This window comes from Budorcas taxicolor, chromosome 4 (genome assembly GCF_023091745.1).
Source record: "Budorcas taxicolor isolate Tak-1 chromosome 4, Takin1.1, whole genome shotgun sequence".
Taxonomy (NCBI): Eukaryota; Metazoa; Chordata; class Mammalia; order Artiodactyla; family Bovidae; genus Budorcas; species Budorcas taxicolor.
The window spans coordinates 94,652,893-94,676,933 of record NC_068913.1 but is presented as its reverse complement, the minus strand read 5'-3'; the positions used below and the strand labels follow the sequence as shown (position 1 = coordinate 94,676,933).

At 58.3% G+C, this 24,041-nt stretch overlaps 3 protein-coding genes across 3 annotated transcripts in view; all 3 read right to left on the bottom strand.

Moving 5' to 3' along the window:
- Positions 1–915: 915 nt before the first annotated feature.
- On the bottom strand, positions 916–3,424 carry ATP6V1FNB (ATP6V1F neighbor). Its single transcript, XM_052638854.1, has 2 exons — positions 3,004–3,424; positions 916–1,170 (listed from the first exon to the last, which is right to left on the bottom strand). The coding sequence occupies exons 1-2, from the start codon at positions 3,422–3,424 to the stop codon at positions 1,061–1,063; spliced, it is 531 nt and encodes a 176-aa protein (XP_052494814.1). The 3' UTR covers positions 916–1,060.
- Positions 3,425–3,953: 529 nt separating this feature from the next.
- ATP6V1F (ATPase H+ transporting V1 subunit F) lies at positions 3,954–6,682 on the bottom strand. Its single transcript, XM_052638891.1, has 2 exons — positions 6,451–6,682; positions 3,954–4,428 (listed from the first exon to the last, which is right to left on the bottom strand). The coding sequence occupies exons 1-2, from the start codon at positions 6,606–6,608 to the stop codon at positions 4,227–4,229; spliced, it is 360 nt and encodes a 119-aa protein (XP_052494851.1). The 5' UTR covers positions 6,609–6,682; the 3' UTR covers positions 3,954–4,226.
- A 2,977-nt stretch (positions 6,683–9,659) lies between these two features.
- The window catches only part of FLNC (filamin C), a 28,740-nt gene continuing 14,358 nt past the window's right edge, over positions 9,660–24,041 (bottom strand). Inside the window, exons 19-47 of the mRNA XM_052638759.1 lie at positions 23,922–24,039; positions 23,565–23,827; positions 22,364–22,961; positions 21,575–21,748; positions 21,301–21,463; positions 20,898–21,058; positions 19,949–20,116; positions 19,748–19,871; positions 19,036–19,192; positions 18,771–18,960; positions 18,651–18,674; positions 18,283–18,530; positions 17,352–17,451; positions 16,917–17,057; positions 16,527–16,655; positions 16,267–16,440; positions 15,544–15,705; positions 15,234–15,437; positions 14,635–14,787; positions 14,424–14,546; positions 14,056–14,298; positions 13,611–13,880; positions 13,376–13,513; positions 12,998–13,113; positions 12,155–12,287; positions 11,890–12,066; positions 11,525–11,743; positions 10,669–10,878; positions 9,660–10,554 (exon numbers count right to left, since the gene is read on the bottom strand). Coding sequence (XP_052494719.1) covers positions 10,367–10,554; positions 10,669–10,878; positions 11,525–11,743; positions 11,890–12,066; positions 12,155–12,287; positions 12,998–13,113; positions 13,376–13,513; positions 13,611–13,880; positions 14,056–14,298; positions 14,424–14,546; positions 14,635–14,787; positions 15,234–15,437; positions 15,544–15,705; positions 16,267–16,440; positions 16,527–16,655; positions 16,917–17,057; positions 17,352–17,451; positions 18,283–18,530; positions 18,651–18,674; positions 18,771–18,960; positions 19,036–19,192; positions 19,748–19,871; positions 19,949–20,116; positions 20,898–21,058; positions 21,301–21,463; positions 21,575–21,748; positions 22,364–22,961; positions 23,565–23,827; positions 23,922–24,039 — 5,268 coding nt within the window. The 3' untranslated portion in view covers positions 9,660–10,366. The remainder of the gene's footprint in view (positions 10,555–10,668; positions 10,879–11,524; positions 11,744–11,889; positions 12,067–12,154; positions 12,288–12,997; positions 13,114–13,375; positions 13,514–13,610; positions 13,881–14,055; positions 14,299–14,423; positions 14,547–14,634; positions 14,788–15,233; positions 15,438–15,543; positions 15,706–16,266; positions 16,441–16,526; positions 16,656–16,916; positions 17,058–17,351; positions 17,452–18,282; positions 18,531–18,650; positions 18,675–18,770; positions 18,961–19,035; positions 19,193–19,747; positions 19,872–19,948; positions 20,117–20,897; positions 21,059–21,300; positions 21,464–21,574; positions 21,749–22,363; positions 22,962–23,564; positions 23,828–23,921; positions 24,040–24,041) is intronic.

The following is a 24,041-nucleotide window of genomic DNA, read 5'->3' as shown; positions in this document are numbered from 1 at the left end:
GCTTCAGGGCGCCTTCGGGAGACCGAGGGTTGCTGCGGAGGCCCCCAGAACCTCGAAGACCGCCTGGCCCGAGCCCCCGAGCAGAGACCGGGCGTCGGCGGGCGTGAGCGCCGCGCAGCAGGCGTCGGCTCTGCAGCGGCTGCTGGAGCTGAACCGCGAGGCCCGGAGCCGGCGGCAGCGGGACCGCGAGCAGCAGCGGCTCCGGGTGCGAGGCCGGGCCAGGCGGGCGGGGCCCCGAGGGGCGGCCGCTGGGCCGCTGACAGTCGCCTCCTGCAGGTCCTGGAGCGCCTCCGCATCGCCAGGAACCGCCATTGCCGGGTACACCCCCTGGAACCCCCACCGAGCCCAGCTCAGCTCCCACCACAGGCAAGACCCCTAGGAGAAAGCGGTGGGGCCAAAACGACCCTGCCGGGGCGGGGGCCGGTGGCCGTGCTGGGGCGCGACCTGGATCGCTTTGACTGGCGTCTATCCCGCACTTGCGATGACATCTGCGGAGCGGGCCGACCCGGGTGCTGCCCTCTGCTGGCCGCTTCGAGCCCCGGGGGCGGGAGGCACGGGCGGGCGCTCAGCGTTCCGTCCCGCCCCAGGAGGACGCCGCAGGGCGACGACGCGCCCTACGGGAACAGCTGGAGCAAACGCACCGGGAAAGGACCGGGCGGCTGCGAGCCCTCGGGGCCAGGTGAGGGGACGGGCGGGGAGGCTTGTGGAGTGGTGGCGGTCACTTTTTCCTGACATCTGGAATGAAAGTCCACTCTTCCCCAGGAACACCCAGAACTTCCAGCAGCTACTACGGCCCCCCGGCGCCGCGGAACCTGACGAGCATTGCTCACCCTTCCGAGGCCCCTCGAAGTCTCTGATGAATCCTCAAGGAGATGATTAAAGAGACGGGGGTTAAGCGAAAAGCAAGAGGGCAGCCGGCAGGTCAGAGGGAGTTTCAGAGAGGCCCAGAACGCAGCCTCAGCGCCTGGGAGAGCCAGACACAGACATACATGCAGCTTCGCCCCACCAGGAGGTGTGTTATTTCTTCTTCCCTCCCCTGAGCCCTCTGCGCTGCTCAAGGTCAGAGGGCCAAATCCCGGGGATCGAGTAGCGCGAAGGCCCCATTCTTGCGGAAGAAAGAATCAGTGCGGCACATCTTGCAGGAGACCAGTTCTTGCTTCACTGGGGGGCCTGGGAAAAGATGTCAGAGGCCAGGAGTGGGTTCCTGGGAAAAGAACCGGCAGAGCACAGCAGCCCTGCCTGCATAGCCCTAGGAGTCTGCCTGTGTTGTATCCACTTTGTAAGTGTGCAGAAATAAAAAGAAATGCTTCTGAGAAGCGGGAGTTACATGGAAACAGGGAGCTGGCTGGCTGCCCACCCAGATCAGCAGTGATGGCCAAATGCCAGTCAGCTGTGTGCCAGCACCTCCCCCAGCCTCCGAATCCTCCACAGAGGTGGGTGGTGGGACTCCCAGCTGTGCTTGCTACAGGGACAGACAGAGCTGGACTTCTCTGGGGCAGATAGGGCTTCTTTCTACCTTCTGCTTTCGTTGGGAAATTGTTCCCTTTCCTCTCTCTAAAGGGAGAGGAAATCCTGGGGCAAATCCCCCTTGGGCCCTGGTGGGATTTTTTGTTAAGGCCAAATTTCAACTGTTTATCCCTCAATCATTCACCTTTTCTATGCCAGAACTGGAGAAAACTCCTGACTGAGTAGTCTCACTTGAAATTCATGATCACAGACAGCAAAGGAAGTCTCATCAGGCAGCAAACGCATGACACTCCCTGGCATATTCTCTGTCCCACACCTGACTCTTCAGCTCAGACTACACCATTGCCTTCGCTCCTCTCCCACCCAGCTGACGACCATGAGTCAATCCAGACGGACAGCCTTCTTGCCAATACCATGTCCCTACATATCACTGTGTTCCCCCTCAACCCCGCACCTTCTCCCTGCGTGATCCAGCCTCTGGAGCAACCTGGGTGAGTCTACCCACTCTCAAGGCTTTAAAACACCTATATTCTGATAACCCCCAAACTGTGTCTTCAGCTCTGACCTCACTCCAGAGGGCCAAATCACCGACACCTCCAGCACAACATAGCCAACACTGACCTTCACACCCCCCAGCACTCTCCCTACCCCCAGTCTCCCCTGCAGTAGCTGCTTTAGTCAAACACCTGCGTGTTGCCATTGCATTCTCTCCTTCTGTCATTCAAACCACCAGTAAGTTCCATTGAGTCTTCCTCCAAATCACATCCAGAATAGATTTCAGCTCAACTGCTAATCGGAGAAGGCAATGGCACCCCATTCCAGTACTCTTGCCTGGAAAATCCCATGGACGGAGGAGCCTGGTAGGCTGCAGTCCATGGGGTCACTAAGAGTCGGACACGACTGAGCGACTTCACTTTCACTTTTCACTTTCATGCATTGGAGAAGGAAATGGCAGCCCACTCCAGTGTTCTTGCCTGGAGAATCCCAGGGACAGGGGAGCCTGGAGGGCTGCCATCTATGGGGTCGCACAGAGTCGGACCCGACTGAAGTGATTTAGCAGCAGCAACTGCTAATCACTCTAGCCCAAGCCACTGTCATTTCTTGCCAGGATAACTCAACCATCTGCCAGAGTTTGTTTTTACCCCCAAAAAGGCCACTGCCTACAGAATAGTCAGGGGTAATTTTTTTTTTTTTAAGTAAATCAGTATCATTCACCTGCTTAAAACTCGCTGTGGCTTCCCCTTAAACTTAGAATAAAACCCAGGCTCCTCCCCCTCGTCAGTTAGCTCACTCTGCCTGTAGGTCCTGAGAGTGGCCTTTCCTGACAATCCATCCTAAAGCGGCACACGCCCCTGCTTCCTCGCCCATCACGCCGTTTCATTCTGGAACTTGGCCCTCTCTTGCTTTTATGTTTCTCTGCTAGAATGAACGCCCCCAAGAGGTGTGTCCATGTGTCTAGTGCCAAGAGCGCTGCCTGGCTCGTGGCAGGCTCTCTGTGTCTGTGAGGTGGATCATTTCCGGGAGGTTGGGGCTCACCCAGCTGCCAGCCATATGTGAAGCTGGTGGTGATGGGGAAGAGGTAGCGTTTCTCTGGCACGTCCAGTTTTCGGGTGCTGAGGTAGCGGTAGCGGCCCTGGAAGTCGTGGGAGATGCCTTCGTACAGCAGGGCCCGGGTGGCAGGCGGGACTGGGTACATTTCTGACTGAATAGGAGCCTCCAGGGCAGGGCTGGAGGCCCTGGAAGGAACTGCTTTGGGGGCAGGCGGGGGTGAGAGTGGAGCTCTGGGGGGCAGGGCTGGCAGCCTGAGCGGCAGGCGGGCTGCAGCCTTGGCCTTCTGCTTGGCCTTCACCAGGGACCCGTACTTGTGGTACCACTCGCAGCGCAGCATCTTCTCCCTCAGGTACTCCTCCTTCCAGAAGTTCTGCTGCACCGTGTCCATGCTGAGTTGCCGAGACATGGTGGCAGAGGAAGGAGCAGGTGCGGGGTGCCTGCCACCAAGGGGTGAGCACAGCAAGCAGAGTCCCTCTGACAGCAGGTGGCTGCCCAGGGACAGTCACTCGGCAACCACGCCTCACCTCACACAGGGCCATGCCCTCAGCATACTTCACCTGCCTTGCTTGCTGAGGCAGCCTCAGGCCAGGGCCCACTGGCCAAGAGCCTTGCCCCCCAAACCTCTTGCCAGACTCAAGCCAAGTATCTCTGGCTTCCAGGTTTGCTGTGGTTCCTCCTTCCATCCCTTGAGATTCCAACCCCTCCTAGCCAATACAGACTCAAGCAGGGGCACCAGGGGTCTAGACGCAAGCCTGCTTCCATTCCTCCCTGCCAGAGCTGGTTACCTTTAATTCAGAAGACCAGGCTGGCACAATCTTCCTGGTCTAACTCTTCTAGGCCTGGGTCTTTGGCAAAACCTTTTCCAGCCCTGCCAATCAAATCCTCCCCCCAAGAGTCTCCTTCCACACATGTCCTTTCTAGCATCCAGCCTCAGATTGGAGAGAAGCAAGAACGTTATTTTAATTTAACATCAATAATGACACTGTGTAACAGCACAGGGAAGAGGCAGTGGAGAGAAGACACTCAGGTTTCCTGTACCCCAACCAGCCTTAATTTTAATGGCAGAGCCCCAGCAACCTGGAAGCACCCCAGCTCTGGTGCCTGTCAGTGGAATGGGAAGGGGCAGGGAATTGGAACTCAGAGGCTAAGATCTTAGAGACGGGCTGATGGCAAGGCTGGGGAGAGGCTGCGAGGCGGAGGGGAGTCCTCTAGCGCAGGTCTTCAGCAGTGAACATGCCCCTGGCCCTGCGCAGGATGGAGTCCTTGGCAGCATCATACGGGTGCTCCTTGGATGGGATCTCCAGTACTGCAGGAATGGAGCGCTGGTGGGCGTCAAGGGCATGCCGCACCATCTCTGCAATGTACTGGTTGATAAGGATGATGCCGATGTCATCCCGGTTTAGAAACTGCCTGGAGGGAGAAATGAGAAGGGAGTCCAGGGTGGCCCACTCTGAGTTGGTGGCTGGGCCACAGACGGAATGAGCTTAATCCAGAGAGCACAGTGGACAAGAGAAAAGGGTGCTACACTAAACTCTCCACTTTGTTTAGAGTCAATTTCATTCAAAAGCTACGGGCATGGCTTCTACCCCACCCCCACCCCCGCCACCTGGAAGACTCCCAAATGATCTGCTAATGAAGATAAGGGTTGGAGCTTGGTGTGTTCCTTATGCTACCTTCAGGTAAGAATGGGAGAGGACCAAGACTATATATGCCAGTCTCTTTTTACCTGCATAAAGAAAAAAAGCAGAAAGATGGAAAAAAAATACATGAAGGAAGTAATGAAGTAGAAGAGGTCAGGGGTTGAGAGTGTGACTTCTCAATGTGTAGATCTTTTAAATATTAATTTGTAAACCACATGAACATGTTAACTTTGGAAAAGGAAACAGATTAAATTTCTAAACACACACACAAAAATTTTTTGACCACACCATGTGGCTTGTGGGATCTTAGCATCCCAACCAGGGATCGAATCTGTGCCCCTTAAGAAACAGAGTCTTAACCACTGGACCGCCAGGGAAGGCCCCATAGAAATGTTTAAGCGGGGAAGGCACTGTTCAGACCACTTATGGTCTATGCTGATGAGGTCGGGGGTGGATCAGAGGGGAAGTTTGGCCTGAGTCAGGAACACAGCATAGGAAGAGGAAAAGCAGTAATGAAGGGACCACACTTTCCACACAGAAGGAACCTGGCACTGGGCTCTTACTTTCTTGTGATCACCCACACATTCATTAATTTATTTACTCACTAAAAACTATTTACTATTAAAAAATAAAAACTATTTACAGAGTAGTTATTTTTTACCAGACACTAAGGCAGGTTTGATTGGATGATTTCAGAGGTCCCTTTTGGTTGGAAACTTGAAAAGATCTTGATGTTAAATTTGTTCTTCTCTCATGACAACTTGAGTCACTTTACCAGACTGCTTAGAGATCAGCCTCCTGGGTCAGAGCTGATCATACCCCAGGCAACAGGAACCAGTCTCAGCCAGCAGCTTAGGGCTGGACTGTTTAGGGGAAAACAGGCGGGAGAGGTTTGTTCCTGGCACTTGGCATAGGGGCTCCAGAGAAGGGGTGTGGGAAAGAACAGGGGCCTGGTGCTTTCAACTCTAGTCACCAGGTCACCTCCTGGATTAAGGGACATGCCTGCACCCACAGCTTGACGTTACTGCTTTTAACCCAGGACAGGAAATGAAGACTTGAAGCGCAAGGTATCAGTAGAAGGTAGGACAGTCCTGATATTCTGTCTGCTGAGCTCAGGACAATGGGAAATTCCAAAGCAGACTAAGAGCTGAAGGAGCAGAGAGGGGCCCTGGCTTAAGAAAGGCAGAAAAGGTGAGACTGGGTTCAAATCTTTGCTCCATCTTTTTCCGAATTGTATGACTTTAGTGTGTGCCTGTAACCTCTCTGAACTTTAGTTTTCTTACCAGTAAATGGGAATAACCCCTACCTTACATGATGATTGTGAGCTTCTAAGGGAGATGAAACACTTGAAAGCCCGAGCCCACTGCCCAGGTGTTCACTGAGTGAGTGGTTCCTTCCGGAGTCAACTCACAAGACTCCAGCGCTTGCAATGACCAGGGCCTGCTCTACCGGTGAACCGGGAGCTGAGAGTGGCCCTCTCCAGGCCTGAGCACTCTGGAAGCTCAGCTCTGGCGGGCCAGGTTGGACCAAAGGGCGGTGCCCGTCCGTCATGAGCTGTTCCCCTTCTTTCCTGACACACGGTCATGTGAGGGGGGCCTTTGTGGACTGGTCCCACCGAGCCCCCAAAGGGAGCTTGGGCCGCAGTGGCCTCCTCTCCAATCGGTGGACCGACTTCCTCGACTCTCGAGGACGGGGTCTGACACGTCAGCCAGTGCCGCCCCCCGCCCCCTCCCCTCCCCGCGCTCCCACCAGGCAGCAGAGGGTCCAGTTCAAGCCTCGCGGGCTACCTTACCGGAAAGTGTCTTCGATCTCATTGATGGTAGTATCCTTCTCCACCACCAGGAAATTAGGGTGGCGGTTCTTGTTAAGCTCCCCTATGCCGCCCAGCAGGAAGCCAGTCACAGTGTCCTCGTCTCCGATCACCGCAATTAGCTTCCCCCTCCCCGCCATCCTCACAGACGAGCCGAGATCCTCAGCGACCGCCGGGTGTCACCGAAGCCCCGCCTTCGCAGCGCACCGCCTTTTCGGCCGCACCCCCACGCTTTAGACATGCGCACTTGTACCACTCCGCCTCCTGGGACATGCGCATTAAGAGCAGAAGCGCCTCACTGAGAATACGCCTGCGCCATAATGGGAGCCCGGAACCCGGGGACTACGATTCCCAGAAGTCCGCGCGGCACAGTCGAATCGCGCAGGTCAGTTCGCTGGCTCTTTGGCCAGGTGAGGCAACTGCTGTTAGACATCTGGACGCCGAAGGAGAGATGGTGTCTGTTCTCCAGGCTAAGGTCCGAGTCTTTATCGTGTATGTATGTAATTATGGCACGTAGTTAACAACTAGTACATATCTGCTCAATTAATAAAAGGATAGATAAGTTAATGATGATACTCTTTAGTGAGTAGTGTGTCAATTGCTAAAATGTGAAACGTACGTGGAAGCACCCATCAGGTGTAACTAACCCATGGGGGAGAGGGGGCGCGCGAAGAAGGTCGCTAGCTGGATGAGGCTGGTAGCGATGAGGACAAGAGGGTGTTGTTAGGAAGAGAAACAGCACGTGTGAAGACTTAGGGACTAGAGAGAACTAGTGCCTTCAAGGAAAGAAAAAGAATTTGGAAGTTATCCTGAGGACAGAGTTATTCTGAAGCCACTGAAGGATTTTAAGCAAGAGAATGATACGGCCAACTTCATGTATTAGCGGTAGGTTGAGACCTGTGCTGTGTGAGGAGGCAGGACTGAAGGAAGAGAAACCGTTATGGGAAGAGATGATGATGGGCAGAACCCAGGGAGTGGGAATGGGGAATGTGAGAGTCTGGTGGAGCCAAGAAATATTTAGAGACAAAGAGGATAGAATTGGTATTAGATATGTTTGGGGAAATAGACAAGGTGACTTCCAGGTCTCTGGCCTGTGCAGCTAGGTGGACGGGAGTCACATTCCGGAGAGTGAACTCTGAGATGAGTATGTTGAAGGAGAAAGGTCCACTCGCTCCCCCTCCCTTCTAACAAACAGGTGTCCTGGCATCTAGCGTTTGATCTGCGGGTTGAGAGCACTTGAGCCATCCGGATGGTCTGGTCTGGTGGTTACATGTGTGATAGGCTCAGGATTTTAACCTAAGTGGTATGAATCTCGCCCTTGCTACTTAGAGGTATGATTTGGGACTCATCACCAAAATTCTCAGGACCTTGATCTCTTCAGGTAATAATGTGCCCATCTCACAGAGCTGTTAGGATTAAGTGAGATAGAGTCCTTACATGCTTAGCAGCCGAGGCCATGAGGCCACTGAGGGAGAGCAGCGGGACTGGATATCCACAAACACATCCTCTCACAGGTGGAGGGCAGCAGAAGGAGGAGGAGGCCGGCAACCTGGCAGGAAAATGCTCCCATCTTGGGGCGAGGTGAGAGGGGAGGCATAGAGTGAGGAAGGATGTGTTTAGAAGCACCTGGCTCGGTGGCTGGCACAGGGCTGGCCCTTAATGGCCATGAATGGCTGGGAACTTGAGAAGGGATCTCGCCTTCAAGGGTCTGTCAGGTGAGGGAGGGAGCTGTGAGAGCACCCCATTCATCACACACACCTTCATTCAACCAGCCTTTATCAACTGTGGCCGTGGAGAGGCTGAGGACATGAGATTGATAAAATACAGTTTCTGTCCTCAAGGAGCTCTCTCGGGACTGAGGGGAGAGTAAAAATATCACAGGGAGGGGGATGGACTTACAGAAAGAGAGGCCCTGGAGGGGTCTTGAGGGGGAAGAGAAAGATGAGAGGAGCCAGGAGGCAGATATCCTTTGAGTGAAGAGGTGGGGGATGGGCGTATTTGGAGCCAGGCCACGTGTGTTGGGTTTTCTCTGGTCAACCCACCGCTATGTGCCGAATGTCTGGAATGAGTCTAAAGCTGGGGGATCAGTTGAGTGAAGCTGCCTTGCCCTGCTCTGGCTACGCAGTTGCTCATTTACTTGTTGGTCACACCTGTCTGTATTGGACTTCCTAGGTCAGGGAGCGCAGTCTGGTGGGGCAGGCCTGCCCTCAGATTCACTGTTACAGATGAGGGTAGTAGTAATAAACGCAGCCAGAGATGTGCCCCAGGGCAGCATGAGAGCTGGGGGGTAGGTCTGGGAGGATAGGGAGGGGTTCAGGAAAGCTTCCTGTTGGCCAGGAAGGTGAGGAGGGTGGAGAGGCAAGGATGTTCCGGGGCAGAGGCCCAAACTGCAGCATGTGGGTCTGGGAATCTAGAAGTTGTGAAGAGGGTAGGAGGTGGAGGGTGTGGTGAGAAAGGGTACACCGCCAGCTTGGCAGGAGGTTTCAGTGAGTGGGTAGGGAGGCTTTGGGGGCCTTGTTAGAACATGTAGACTAGTCTGGAGAGAAGGGAACCACAGAAAGGACTTGGACCAGAGAGGGCCACAGTCCTATAATGTGACCACCCTCCTCTGGCTGCAGTGTGGTGAGCTGGAAGGAGCTGCTGGTGGATCAGGAAGGAGGGACCAGTTCAGGAGGGAGGCCCTAAGCAAAGTCGGGCTGGAGGGACAGAGGAGACCCAGCTTTGACCCAGGACCTAGCTGGAGTGACAGGTTCCTGGGTTTGTTTGTGGTTCTGCCTGCTGGTTGAGGAGCATTCCTGCATGAGCCAGGGTGAGTTTTTTAAGGTCCTGATTTTGAGAACATCCTTGAGATCAGGCTGAACAGAAACTGGCCTCCCGGTGGTCCCCGGGGCAAGCTTCTACAACACAGTGCCCCCCCTCCCTCTCCCACCCCCAGCTCGCCAGGAATCTGAGGACCAAGCCCACATCCCTGACATGCCCCCCTTTCTTTGGAGCATTCTGTCAACATTCCAGATCTTCCCAAATAGATGGCCCAGTGGGGTGCCTCTCTGCCCCAGGCCCTTCCCCTGGACCTGACTCGGTCCTCCAGGGGACAGGCAGCCAGCCTCTGCCTCCCAAGGCCTGGTTCAGGGTCAACAACCAGAGCTGGCCAGCCAAGGAGAGCACACACACACAAGGAACAACCACGCCTCTGCGACAGGCCGCACTTTATTTGGAGTTTTCCGCCTAAACGGCTCCCAGCTGAGCAGCATGACATGTGCAAAAGCCCCCCAGAAAGCTGGGCCTCGCAGTGTGTAAAAAAGGCCCCCCCATGGGGCAGAGCTGTGCAATTAAAAAAAAAAAAGAGAGAGAAATCAGTCCCCCAGAAAGCCTGGCTAGGGTCTCAGTTGCCCAGGGCCAGGACATGTGTGCAGCTGCCGCTAGGTACACTTTCTGACTGTGCTTCGTTTTCCAAGTCGTAACGCTCTGGGGTTGTGGCCACCAGAGGGGCTGGATGCAGTCCTCAGTGGCTAGGAGGCCTGGCTGGCAGTGCGATTTCAGGGTGACCTCTCTCACACATGCAGACACCCCCAAACACGTGCTCCTCCACTGGCCTCAGCCCCACCAGAAAACACAGGGCTTCCCTGGCCCCCCAACCCCCAGTTCACCCTCAGGTCACATTTGAGGCAAGGGACACTGCCCTGAAACAGACAGGGCTCTTCAGCCAGAGGGCCTGGCGGCGAGGGGCCAGTGCCACTCTGTCCACACCCCAGGGCAGGTGTTTGTGGTGTCTGATTCTGCGAGCGTGCATCTGGGTGTGGCCCATTTGTGTGTGTGTCTGTGTGTGTGTGTGTCTGTGTGTCTGTGAGTGTGTTTGGCCAGAGGTGGGGGCCGAGGCTGGGGGAGGCACTTCTGGGATTCAGGGCACATTGACTTTGAAGGGGCTTCCGGGGACACTTTCGTCGCCCCACTTGACGATGAGGATGTAGTCCCCTTTCTCCTTGACGGTGTAGGTGACGTTGTACACCCGATTCCCCATGTGCTTCACGTACACCTCCTCACAGGGGGTCTTGGGCCCGTGCACGCCCACCATCATCATATTGGTGCCTGGCGAGAGAGGCAGCGAGGGACAGGCTCACCCCCAGCCCTTGGCCCCATGTTCGCGCACGCTTGCCCACTCCGGGAGACCACCCCTTCTCTCCCGTTCCGCCCGCTGCCTGCCTGCTTTGCTGCAGTCCACGGTGAAGGAGTTCTTCTGGCCCACAAAGGCCTGGGACAGCCCGGGGCCCCGCGTCACCACCTTGCTGGCATCTGAGGAGAACTTGGGGATGGAGCTGTAGCTGGAACCCCGGCTTGAGGACGACTTGGTCACAGTCTCCACCAGAACCGTGGATGTTTCATGAAGGCTGTGGCCTCCAGAGAGCCGGGGACCTGAGGGGCAGGGTGGGGTGGCCACGAGCCGGGTCAGAGGCCTGCTCTCCCCGAGGCGGTAGGCCCCGGGTGGCGGCCCTGACAGCCCCTGCCCCCTTCCTCAGCTGCAGCATCCTGGGAGCAGCGGCCCATTTCACACAGAGCTCTTGGGCAGGCTCATCACCAGGTCTGGGGCCTCCATGGCTCTGTCCACCCACCTCCAACCCTTCTGGCTTTGTCTGGGACCCCAAGTCACACGGTAGGAAGAGCCCTGCTTTAAAAAGGAACAAGTATCCAACCAGTCCTTCACACAGCTTCCAGAAGGAAAATCAGGTAAATGTCTGCTGAGCTCTGTATTCCTGGAAGCCAGAAACGGGGATGCCAGGGGGGCAGAGTTCAGTGAAAACTTGGGGAGCCACCGCAGGGAAAAGATTAGTCAAGGGATGGACAGTAAAGAGGGATTTGATTTTTTTAAAATGATGTACACAAGTCCACACATAGAAGGTGGAGAATGGCACGTTGTGTAAAGCCAGCCCCACTTTATTCCTGGTAACCTGAAACACTGATATTTGGGGCCAACTCTGCCCTGGATGTGAATAGCCACTGGAGCCAGCCCAGGATAGGCTTCCAGCCCAGGGTGGGACCTCACCCCACCCAGGACGCTCACCTGTGACTTTAGCCTTGAAGGGGCTGCCCACGATGTGCTGGGGGCCACCATACTTGATGGCAATGAGGTAGTTGCCAGGAGCCATGGGCGTGTAAGTGACCACGTGACCCTCAGGACACTCCCGACAGTCCAGCTGCACCTTGGATGGGCCGTCAATGGTGACAGACAAGGCCCCTGAGCCTGCATTCAGGGTGTTGACGATGAACTCTGACGACACACCTGGGGACCAGAGGTAGCAAGGATGTAGGCAAGAAGGGCTTGGGGCCCAGAGCTGGGATGGGCCCAGGCTCCCCGGAGCAGACCTCTGCCAGGACTTGGGGCTCATCAGCACTGTCCCACCCCTCTCCCCAGCCCCAGGCACTCACCTGTGGTGCCTCCCTCGAGCCCAGGACCATAGGCCGACACCAAGCCTGGGTCCCCAGCCTGGCTCTGCTCCCCAACTCGGATCTTGAAGGGACTGCCAGGGATATGGGCACCATTGAACTTGACGTCGATGGAGTGGACACCATTCTCATGGGGGATGAAACGGATGGTGTGCTTGTCTGTGGGGACAGAGGTTGGTCGGTGAGCCTTAGTCTTTTCCCTCCCCTTTCCAGAAGGTCCTAGCCTGGCAGGGACAGGCCAGCTCACCACTGTCCAGCTCGGAGACGTAGCACTCCTCCACTGCACCCGAGGGCGTGTGTACCCTAGCATCGATCACGCCCCGTGCGCCATTCAGCTGCACCGCAAAGGACGCCGGCTGGTTCACCTTGAGCCCGGTCTCCTGCAGACACCACAGAGGGTGCTCAGACTTCTGGGAGGGCCTGGAGGGCTCATGTCTGCAGCCTAGCACTGATATCCCTTCCTGCCCAGCCTGGAGGCTCCCTCCTCCCACCCCCAGCTGCCCCCTGCTGCCTGGCCCAGCTCAGGGAGGCTCTGAACAAGGCTGCGATGGGAGGCAGAGGCTGGGTCTTTGGCCTTGGCAACCACCTGCTATGGGGTGGGGCCACCTGGCTGTGCTGGGCATGGTTGGGGACCAGAGATGATGTGCCCTGTCCTGGCTGGGGAGGTAAGACCTGGATACTGTAAAGCTGGCCTGATAGAGAACCCAGTGCTGGGACAGCATTGTGTGGACTGCGAGAACTCAGTAGCTGGGATGGGAAAGAGGCATGTGGGCTGGACTGCCCTGGGGGCACTTGATGGAGAAGGTGGGGCCGATAGGGAGGCTTGAGGGCGGGTAGGTTGTGAAGATGAGCCCAGTTCTAGGATGAGGAAAGGGGAGGAGGGACACAGCGGCACCTGAGGCTTCTAAGACTACCCCAAGGGGCAGCTAGTATAGCTAGACCCCCTGTTGTCCAAACACTGGGAGAGAGGGGCCATCTGTCTGGACCTTCCAAGGTCACTGCTAAGTCCCTGGTCACATGGGGCTGCCATCCTCTACTCCTGCCCATCTCTCAGGGGGGCAGGAGGGCCTCATCCCCCCCGGGCACACACCTGGAGGCTGGTGACAGTGAGACGGCGAGCATCATCTGAGAGGGAGGCCACGGGCACCACGAAAGGGCTGTCTGGGATGTGCTCGTCATTGAACTTGATGGAGACCTCGTAGTCACCTGGGGAGAGAAGACCAGTCAGCGCAAGCTCCAGGACGGGGGCAGCAGCAGGGGAAACGACCCCACCCTGATCTCAGCCCCGGACAAGCTCCTAGGTCGAGCTCAGCTCTGGAGACATGTGTTCCTGGCTGTGTAGGGTGGAGGGAAATGGGCAGAGAAACTGCAGCGGCCCAGGTGAGGGGTTGGTTTGGGAGCCCCATCTCCTGCCGGGCTGAGCAGAAGCCTGGTCTGGAAAGTCAGGCAGGCCCAGCAAGATGCCCACCTGGCTCCTGGACGACATAGGAGACCCCACATGAGCCATCCTTGCGATCCTCAAATGCAATTTCCGCCTTGCTGGGACCCTCCACAGCAATTGATAGGCCCCCGGCACCTGCTTCTCGGGTCCAGATGCTGAACTCAGCTGGAGACAGAAATGGGACGGGGTAGCTCTGAGCACTGTCGCCCACCCTGCTGGCTGTCCCGCCCCCATCCCTCGTCCCGGGCACCCGCCCCCTTACCTGGCACGCCAGCCACCCCTCGTTCCAGCCCCGTGCCTCCAGCCCGCACCTTGTGGGCACCGCCTTCACCCAGCGGCCCCACGGTGAACTGAAAGGGGCTGCCTGGCACATGCTGGCCGCGGTACTTGACAGTGACTGTGTGGGGCCCCATCTCCTGGGGCACAAAGCGGACGCTGTACGCGCTGTCCTCCCCCTCCACAATCTCGGCAGCTTCTGTCTTGCCCGACGGGCTGGTCACCTGTGCAGTCATGTCCTGAGAGCTGGCCTCACCTGCAGGGGGTGGGGAGTGTCAGGGCGACACCAGGGCTGCCCCAGGCCCTCGCCCTTCCCTCCCTCCCTCCCTCAGTAAACACCCCCTCCTCTGCTCAGACCAGCAGCCTCCCCATGCTGTCCTAAGGGACAGAAGGCCCACCTCCCTGTGAAGAGCCCGGCCGGTGCTGCTTACCCTCCTGCTGCCGGGTGATGCTGCCAAAAGAGCCCAGGCGCTCCCGGCCCAGGAAGTCCCCGAAGACGGCGGGGAAGGGGTCTCCGCCAACCTGGGTGGACTCCTCCACCCGCACCTCGCGCTTGGTCTCCCCGCCCCGTGTCTTGCTGATCTCTGTGCGCTCTGTGCGGGTGTATGTGTGGCTGCTGCGGGTGAAGGTGCGTGTCAGGCGCTCCTGGGCGGACACCATCTGGAACCAGTTCCCTGTGGGACAGGTAGAGCCGGCGGAGGGGAGGGAGGTGAGAAATTAGCCAGAAGGACAGAGGCCCTGGGGACAGGCTCTGGGCCCTCCCCACAGGCCCGCCCCACCAGGCTCTTCCGGCGCCCACCTGGGATCTTGAGGTTGAGGTCACAGGTGCTGCCAATGGTGGCGATGGACGGCGCCTGCCTGCGCCGGGTGATGCTTTCCTTCATGCGGCCCTCGCCGGTGACCTTCACTGTGAAGGGGCTTCCTGTAGGGACAAGAAAGAGCGGGTCAGCCACCTCAGGTCACTCGTTGCCGGCCTCCTGGCCTGTCCCGGCCACAGCCCAGAGCCTTACCAGGCACGTGCTTGTCGGCGAACTTGATGTTGATGATATAGGTGCCGGGTTCGGTGGGGCAGTAGGTAACTTTGCACGTGCCATCCTCCATGTCCTCACAGTTGATGTCCACCTTGCTAGGGCCTTCAATACTCAGCCCCAGGCCCCCATAACCTAGTGGGAGGCAAGGGACACATCTCCCTCAGTCCCCACTGCCATCTGCTCTCCCCTCCCGAAACCGCAGGCTCCGCCCAGAACAGACACCCAAGGGGCACCGTAACCACTAAGGAAAGATGGCTCAGTAGAAGAAGGAGGGGTGAGCCAGGCAGTGACCCAAAGGGTCAGGGATAGGTAGTCTGGAAATTTCTCTAAGGCAGGCCTCTTGGGTTTTGGTGAGCGAAGGAGAGACAAACTCAGGATGGCTGAGCTTTCTCTTAGACACAGAAGAAGTGACAGGGGGACATTTATTCTTCCCAGGTGGGCCCCAGAATGGGAATCTCAGCAGAGACTGGGCCAGGAAGTTCAGGAGGGGAGGTTATGGTCTGGGGCGCTGGGAAGGAAAGGACTGGTCCCCACTTGAGGCACCAGCTGCAGTGAGGGGTCTCCGGGGCGAGAAGCACCTGCATTACGAGTGTCCACGATGAACTCCGCCACCTGGAACGTGTGTCCTTCGGACAGGCCCTTGCCCCAGACCCGCACCTTGCTAGCATCCCCAATCTCAGACGGTCCCACCAGGATCTTGAAGGGGCTGTTGGTGACATGCTTGCCGCTCTTGCGCACGCTCACCACATGCTCCCCAACTTCTTTGGGGGTGAAGGAGATGCCTGTTGCGGGGGAGGTCAGGCATGAATGGAGCTCTGGGGCTGGCAGTAGTCCTTTCCCAGCTCCCCACCTTTCTCCCCTGGGCCCCCCCCATGGCACCGCGCTCACCGATGTGCCGGTTGGGCAGACGCTTCAGCAGACAGGGCTCCTCGTTGCCCGAGGGGGCACGGATGCTGGCGGTCAGCTGGCTCAGGTCACTCTCGGTGATCTTCAGGGACACATCCGTGGAGGTGCCCACGTTCAGCTGTGATGTCCTCATTGAGTCATCACCTAGGGGAGAGTTGGCATGTCAGGCAGGGTGACTCCAGGCAAGCCCTTCCCTTGGGATCAGGAGACCCCCTGGACTCAACAGAGCCTTTGCCTGCCCCCCTCAACCCCCAAAGCAGGCACAGAGAGACCGGGGAGAGCACAGTCTCCGTGCACAGGTTAGGGGCCCAAGATTAGGGATGAGTCAGCACCCCAGTCCTGAATGGGTTAAACCCCTAATTTACATAAATTTAAATTCCGAGTCAGGTAATTTGGTAGAACCAAAAAAGAAAACTGAGACTAAACCACACACAGCCCAGATCCCTTACCTGCTGTGTGTTGCCCCTCCGGGCCTACTGGTTTCCTCATCTATCATCAACATCCTGACTTACAAGACTTCGAGAGTGTGTTTTCAAAGGGTGGCTGAGTGTTTCTCACTTGCTGTAGAGAATAGCGTACTCCTTACACATATCCAAAAATGACCTCTTCCACCTCGAGGGCACCCTACCCTAAACACCCCAGAGACTTGAATGTGCTGTGCTTGCACAGCATCGTGTGCTGGGGTGAGCCCACACATCCCCCCACCTGTGATCTTGGCTGTGAAGGGGCTCCCGGGGATGTGCTTGTCGTCGAAGCGCACGATGATGCTATAGTCTCCAGGTGCCGTGGGGAGGTAGGACACGGTGCAGGTGCCGTCCTTGTTGTCCTTGCAGGTGATCTCTGCCTTGGACGGGCCCTCCACGGCCAGGGACAGGCCCCCTGTGGGTGGAGGCGGGGCCACGGTCAGAGGTCCTCACCCCTGCTCCGGCTGCCCGCCCCCAGCCCCTGCCGGCAGCTCCCCTCACCTTCCCCAGCATCCTTGGTGACAATGGTGAAGGTGGCTGGCTTGTTGACCATGCCATGGCTCAGGCCTGGTCCGTAGGCGCTGACGTGGCGGCTGTTGATGGCGTCCACATAGAACTGCAGGGGGCTCCCTGGGGGTGGTGGGGGAAAGGGGGCTGGGTCAACAGCACAGGGCTGCCTGAGCCCCCCTTGGACCCCCACACCTTCCCACAGCCTCCCCGCCAGGCCCTGCATCTGTGCCGACGGGGCCTCCCACTAGGACACCAGCCTTCCTGGGGCCTCACACGTGTCTGCACACAGCACAAGCTCAATAATTATGAGTGAAAGAAGGCTGAGGAGGAGGAAGTCACTGTGGCTCCCCTCAGCCCAGCTCAGCCCGGCCCCCGACTCACCGGGGATGTGGTTGCCGTCATACTTGATCCCCATCTGGTGGAGGCCCTTCTCGGTGGGCGCGTACCTCACTGTGATGGTGCCATCCTTGTTGTCAGTAATGTTGGGCCGGGCGGTCTTCCCAGAGGGCATCCGCACCTCCCCTGCCAGGCAGACACGGGTATGTGTGGGACCCCAGTTTCTCCCAGCTCCACCCCTTGCTGTCCCAGGCTCCCCCCAGCCAGGTACCAGGAGACAGCCAGGAGGCCTCAGGATGAATCCTGACCTGGGAGACAGAAGGCTGGAGTCTCGAGTTCCAGCTCTGCTCAGCTTGCTGTGTGACCCTGGGGAGCTTACTTCCCCACTCTGGGCCCCAGCTTTCATCTCTTAAGGAGGAGCTGGGCCTGGATATATGTCCTCCCTTGGTGCCATCCTGCCACAGGGCCCTGGGGCAGTACCTGTGAGTTCCCCTTTCTGCACAGTGAAGGGGATGACCAGGTTGAAGGGTCTCAGCATGGACTCCATGGGTTCCGCAGGCACCACCGGCTCCTCTGTGGCCTGTGGCGGGGGAGAGGGAACAGTCACCTGGCTGGGAAAGGTCTAGGGAACTCGGCACAAGCCGTGACTGAAGTCAGAGAAGGTGAGGAAAGAGGAAGATGGTTAATGGTGAAACCAGAGGGCAGGAGAGGCGCATCAGCTGCAAGAGAAGAGGTGCCGTGCCCAGCTCCGGGATCCGTCTGCCCCGCCTGACTTCCCGCCTGCTCCCCATGATGGCCCCCAAACCATGCCCCGGCCCTGGCTGCTGAAGAAGAGAAGAGATGAAGGAAGAGGAGGCGGGGGTCGAGTGTGGCCCAGGTGGGAGGGGCAGTACCCAGTGTGTGGGGTAGGCGCTGGGCCGGTGCAGCTGCGGCACATCAGGGGCCTCCTCCACGCGGGGCATGGCCTCACACGCCTGGGAGGCAAGGCATGGGAGAGCACGGGCTGTGACAGGCCAGTCCCCACCAGCTCGGGTGACCACAGGCTGGCCCAGGAACCTGATATCCCGGGCTGCCCCCAGGGCAGGATGGCTATCTCGGGTGCTTTACTCTCCTGAGGGCTTCCCTGTCCTGCAGGGCCACCTGAGGAGATGGACGGGGACAGTGGGCCTGGGGGTCAGAAGGAAGACGGCAGGTTCTACCAGAGAGCTGCCTGACGCCCAGAGGCGCCAGAGGTAGGGCTGCACGCCTCCTGGGTTGGGAGGCTGCGGGAAAGCACAGGCTCCACCCTGGAGCACTCTGGGCCCAGGATCCATGAGACGTAGGTACGGGTTCTGGGGTTCCTTGCTCCCACTAAGAGGGCCTGGCCCCCCTCCCCTGCCACCCCCAGCTCTGCTGCAGCCACTGAACTTACCAGCACGTGGAAGGGGCTGTTGGGGATGTGCTCGCCTCCAAAGCGAATGGTGATGACGTACTTGCCGGGCTCGGGCGCTGTGTAGTAGATGTCGAAGGTACCGTCGTGGTTCTCGACCACATCCACGTCGAGCTCCGCCCCGTCGGGTGTGGACACCGTGCACGTCACCTTCCCCTTGCCTGCTGCCTTGGCATCCACTGTGATCACCGTCTCCTCCCCAATCTGGATGCGAGGGCCCAGGCAGGCGCCTGCAGCACACGAGTGCCCGGTCAGAGGTCCGTGGGACCTGTGCCCACTCCCCCCGCTCAGTTCCCAGCTGCCCCCATCACCTCAGCCCACAGCAAAAAGAGAAGAAAAAGGACACTCACCCAGGCCGTGACCTCCAATGGACACTGGAAATAGAGAAAAGCGTAAGCCGCAGTGTTAAGGATGAGCTGGGGTGGGGGTGTGGGTGTGTAGGGAGGGGAGGGGCAGGGGTGGGGGCCCACCTGTGACCAGGCACTTGCTGGCGTCCCCAGTGGGCAGGGCATGGATGCGGAAGGGCGAGTAGGGGATCTCATCGCCGCCATACTTGATGGTGATGGTGTACCGGCCACTCATGTCCGGGAGGTAGGACACGGTGTATGTGCCATCCCCGTTGTCTCGGATGTTGGCCTTCTTGGGCTTACCCTCAGGGTCCTGGGGGAGAAGCAGCGGTTAAGGCCTGCCTGTGCCTAGACCCTGACCTGAGAGGTGGGCAGCACAAAGACTCACCAGGATCTGGACAGTGAGCAAGCCCTCCCCAGCATCCCGGGCATCGATGGTGAACTCCACAGGCAGGCTGGCTGGGATGCCAGAGGCGTTGAGGCCGGGGCCGCTGGCCCTCACCTTGCTGGCATCGTGGGCTGGAAGCACCTTGATCTTGAAGGGGCTTGAGAGGCAGAAGGGACAGACAGTTGGCTGAGATTCAGGGGGAGAAGGAATCCCATCTCATTTTGGGCCTGGAGTACCCTCTACATTCACGAGCAGGGGAGAGGAGTCCTGGCAGGGAGGAGGGACCAGGTCACAGCCTGGTCTTAGGGGAATCTTAGGGGAGGGTCACAAAGGTATACCCCTGACAAAGCCTGGGCATTTCTTCTCCGTTCTCCAGGAGGATGCTTCAGATGGTTTAAAGAGGAGGCTGCAGGAGGCTGCCCTGTCACACCTGTTTGTAGCTACATGGTGCCTTTTCCCAAGGTGCTGATTCTGTAGCTAACTAGGGGGACAGCCCAACCAGAAGAGAGCCCCTGGGGCTGTGCCACCTTCAGGGTGGAGAAGAAGATGGGCAGGGGACTCTGAGGAAGAGTGGGATGGTGCAGCAGAGAGCAGATGAGGCGTAGACAAGTAGGGGAGTGTTTCCAGGGCCCAGGAGTGGCCCCGCAGCTGTGGCCCTGGTGGGAGCTCCCCAGAGCCCAGCAGAGCACAGAAGCCCCAGGCTGGGCCTCACCTGCGTGGCACCTCCTGGTCGGCGTACTTGACGGCTACTGTGTAGGGCCCATCCGTGGCTGGAGTGTAGTGGACAGTGTGGGTGCCATCCCCATTATCACGCACCTCCACAGGCTCAGCCACACCTGGGCAAAAGGAATAGTCAGCAAAGCCTCCGAGCACCCCTTCCGTCTCCTTCCACCCGGCCCCAGACACTCCATACCTGTGGGGCCCAGCACGGCCACCTGCAGGGGCGCCCGGCCAGCTTGGCTGCAGTCCACTGTGAAGGTCTGGGGTACCCGGGCCCTGACACCGGCTCCCAGCCCTGGGCCCGAGCACTTCACCTTTCCGGGGTCCACCACGTCCTTCACTGGCACCCGGAATGGACTCCCTGCAAGGAAGACGCACGTCAGCCCCAGGCCACCTGCCCCAGAAGGTCTCCCTGACTCAGAGGACGCAGGAAAGCGAGGCCTCCCCTGCCTTTGAAATGCCCCGGGGAGACCAGACCAAATGTGCAAACACTTAGAAACTTGCTAAGAAAATGTAACAAGGAGAAATAAACTTGGCTACAGAATACATAACTCCAATAAAAATTAATGAAAGTAAAATTAAAAAACAAAAACCAAAAACTTGGCTACAGGCTAAAGCAGGGTGAATCCACTTATTTAGGCCACATGCCTGAAAGCAGGCCCTCCTAAATTAATAAATTGCTAAAAGAAGTATTTGTAAAAGAAAATGAATTTTTTCCAGCATGAAATTAGATAAGTGGGGCGGGGAGAGTCCCATTTCAGCAAGCCCGGGTAATGTGATAATTGAAGACACCAACCATTCCCCACCCCTGCTGGAGGGCTGGGGGGTTCCTGGCTTTGCAGACAGAGCAAGAGGGTGTGAGAGGCTGTCCTGACTGAGCCAGCGACACTGGCTTGGACTGTGAGTGACAGAACTCACGAGATCTGGTGCTCCAGGCAAAAGGGCCAAGACACCAGTGCTGAGCCTCTGGGAATGCGCTGTACCCGCCGCCCTGCCTCAACCCTAACCGTGGCACCCGTGACTGCCTGCTCCTTGTCCCTGCTGCTGGTTTGGAGCTTTCCTCCTCCTTCTACTTCCTTCCAGTTTCCCTCCCGCGGAGCAGGGCCCCTGCTCGCCTCCCCCGTCCTGCCCCCAGTGCACACCTGGAATGGGCCGGCCCCCGAAGGTGATGTTGACGTCGTAGTCTCCAGGGGTGAAAGGGATGTACTCCACGGTGCAGCTCCCGTCCTTGTTGTCCTTGCAAGACATCTTGGCTTCTGACGGGCCCTCGATTGCTAGGCCTAGGCCCCCGGTGCCAGCTCCCCTACAAGATGACACCCCTATATCAGCGCCTCATGGACCAGTGAGTTGGGATGAAGAAGCAAACAGGTGAATGGGGGTGCAGGGCCAGTTGAGAAGGGACCAGCAGCTACAGTGGGGAGGTTTGCAGCCTTGACAGGGTGGGTGGGGATGAGGTACACACAGGAGGATGAGGGGGGAGGGCAGGTGGCTGGGCTCAGTGTAACCACAGCATCAGGGTCAAGGTTATGAAAGGGGCAGGCATACCTGGTTTCCACGGTGAAGCGGTTAGCCTTGTTGACCAAGCCCCCCTCCAGGCCTGGCCCGAAGGCCCGGACACGGGTGGGGTCACAGCCCTCAGTCACGCCCACCCGGAAGGGGCTCTTGGGCACGGCCACGTCATCGTACAGCACCTCCACCAAGTGTGCTCCTGGAAGTCAGCCACACGGCGCAGGTCAGAGTGTGCGCAGCCCCCACCACCCGCCCCTCTGAAAACGCTGGGGCCAGACCCCCGCCGTCCCTGCCCGGCCAAGCCCCTCACCCTCTTCGTAGGCCGTGTACTGCACGTGGTAGGTGCCGTCCCCGTTGTCGGTCACGTAGGTGTCCGTCTTAGCGCCCGAGGGGTTGAGCACGCGAGCCGTCACGTGGTTCCCACCCGTGGCTGTCAGGGATCTCGCGTCCACAGTGAACTCGGTGGTCACTTCACGCAGGACACCTGGGTCCCAGGAGACGAGTGCTCAGCCCTCACCTGGCTGCCCACCCCTGCCCTCCCTCCCCAGCTCCGAGGCGGCTCCTCTCCACCTGCTACTCCCCAGCCTGGACCATCCCCACAGCCCAGGCCCTGCTTCCCACAGCCCCTGCCTTCCCTCCCTTCAGCAGATAGTGACATTCTGCTCACCTGAGTCTCCCCACCCGGCCGTGGGCCCCTGGAGCGTGGGGCTAGCTCTTCCAACCCTCTGCATGCCCCCTCCTGCCTGGCCCAGGGTCTGGCCCCCAGCAGATGGTAACTCAGTCACTGAACTGAGCTGAACCATCTCCTGACTCTCGTCGCCCTCAACCCCAAAGCCTTCCCTCTGTACCATCAAGTGCAAGATTCTTTGATTTTCAGATCGGCTGATGAAAGTTGAGGATCTCCCGAGGAAAATGGCCAGAGGCAGAAGCAATCTTGCCACCCAGACCAAGGCAAAGCTCCACACCCCGCCCTTGGCTTTGATACCTTCTCAGGGGTATCTGAGCCCCCAGGACGCCAGTGCTGCCCCCTAAGCCCTCAGCCCTGCTTCCCTCTTCCCCTGACTGGTGACGTGACCAGCTCCAGGTTTCTCTCACTCACCATGCGGCTCCACACCGGGCCCTGAGACCTTGACCCCACTGGTGTCGACCGCGGGCTGCACGTGAACGCGGGTGGGGAACTTGGGTACAGGGTGCCCGCCGTACTTGATGGTAATGGTGTAGGTGCCGGGGAAGGCGGGGCTGTAGGTGATGTGGTAGGTGCCGTCCGCGTTGTTGTGGATCAGCACCTCGGCCTTGACGCCGGCGTCCGACAGGATCTCGATGGTCAGCTCGGCCTCGCCCGCCTCCGAGCAGTCCACAGTGAAGGTGGCCGCCTCCCCAGCCTTGCCGCGCTCCAGGCCTGGCCCGCTGGCCCGCACCTTGCTCGGGTCAAATACGGGCCGGATGGTAGCCTTGAAGGGCGAGCCGGGGATGTGGGCTTCGGCAAACAGGATGTTGATGGTGTACTCGCCCGGCTCTGTGGGCAGGTAGCTGACGGCACAGGATCCATCCCCATTGTCCTGGCACTCGATCTTGGCCTCGCAGGGGCCCTCCACGGTCAACCCCAGGCCACCGGTGCCCGCTCCCTTGGTGTCGATGGAGAAGGGAGCTGGCGTACCTACCAGCCCGCCCTTGAGACCAGGGCCGTAAGCACAGACCTAAAAGGAGGAGCAGGTGTGTGGGTTACCTCGGCTGCTCCCACGTCCAACCTTCATGGTTCCCAAATCAACTAAGCACTTGCAACTGTAGCGGCTCCCACAGGCTGAGTCCTGATAACAATTCCAGGTGAGGAAACGCAGGGGGATTAAAACCTTTGTCCTGGCTGATGGACTTGGGGTTGAAGCCCAGATCAGATCCAAGGCCAGGTTCTAAATAACTAAGCTGTCTTGATATGAGTTTTTATATATGGAATAGATAAACAAGGTCCTACCGTATGGCACAGAGAGCTATATTCAATATCCTGTGATAAACTATAATGGAAAAGAATATTTTTTTAACGTATACATTTGTATGCATATATAACTGAATCACATTGCTGTACAGCAGTAATTAATACAACATTGTAAACCAACTATACTTTAATAAAAATATAAAAAACAAAAACTAAGCTGTCTCATAGGCAAGTCCTGAGTTGAGGGACTGCCTCGGCTCTGGGCCCTTGGCTGTGCTCACCCCAGGACATGAGGCCTCTGGCCTCGGGCCCTGTGAACTACCCACCTTCCCTACAAGCCCCCAGCTCCCACCCACCCCTACTTCCTCACCTTGGAGGGGTCAGGGGGCAGGACGCCCTCCACGGTGAAGGGGCTGCCAGGCACTGGGTGACCATCATAGGTGATGTCCACTTTGTAGGGCCCCTCCTCAGGGGGCATGTACCGCACCGCCTGGGTCTCAGCTCCACCGCCAGGCTCCAGCTTGCAGGGGATGGGTCGTCGGGAGGGCGAGGTCATCCGCACGTCCAGCTGGCCCTGACCGCCAGCCCCTCGTGTGTTCACAGAAAATGACTGTTCCTGCCCCACAGCCACCTCTGTGTGAAGGGTGAGGGACACGGTGAGCAGAGATTCCAACCTACCACCCCCCTCAACCCTCCTCACTGCATGGGCAGCTCCTGCCCCACTTACTGCTGTTGAGGCCTTGAACCTTGACTTTACTGAGGTCCAGCGGCGGTGCCACATTCACCACGAAGGGGCTCTTGGGGACGGGGTCTCCACCATAGGTCACTGTCACCGCCATGTTGCCCT

Excerpts from the sequence above, each read along its gene's own strand:
- ATP6V1FNB (XM_052638854.1), bottom strand. The coding sequence starts at position 3,424 with ATGTCTCGGCAACTCAGCATGGACACGGTGCAGCAGAACTTCTGGAAG. Across the intron at positions 1,171-3,003 it reads CACATATGGCTGGCAGCTGG|GCCCCCCAGTGAAGCAAGAA; the intron begins GTGAGCCCCAAC and ends ATCTTTTCCCAG.
- ATP6V1F (XM_052638891.1), bottom strand. The coding sequence starts at position 6,608 with ATGGCGGGGAGGGGGAAGCTAATTGCGGTGATCGGAGACGAGGACACT. Across the intron at positions 4,429-6,450 it reads GAGATCGAAGACACTTTCCG|GCAGTTTCTAAACCGGGATG; the intron begins GTAAGGTAGCCC and ends TTCTCCCTCCAG.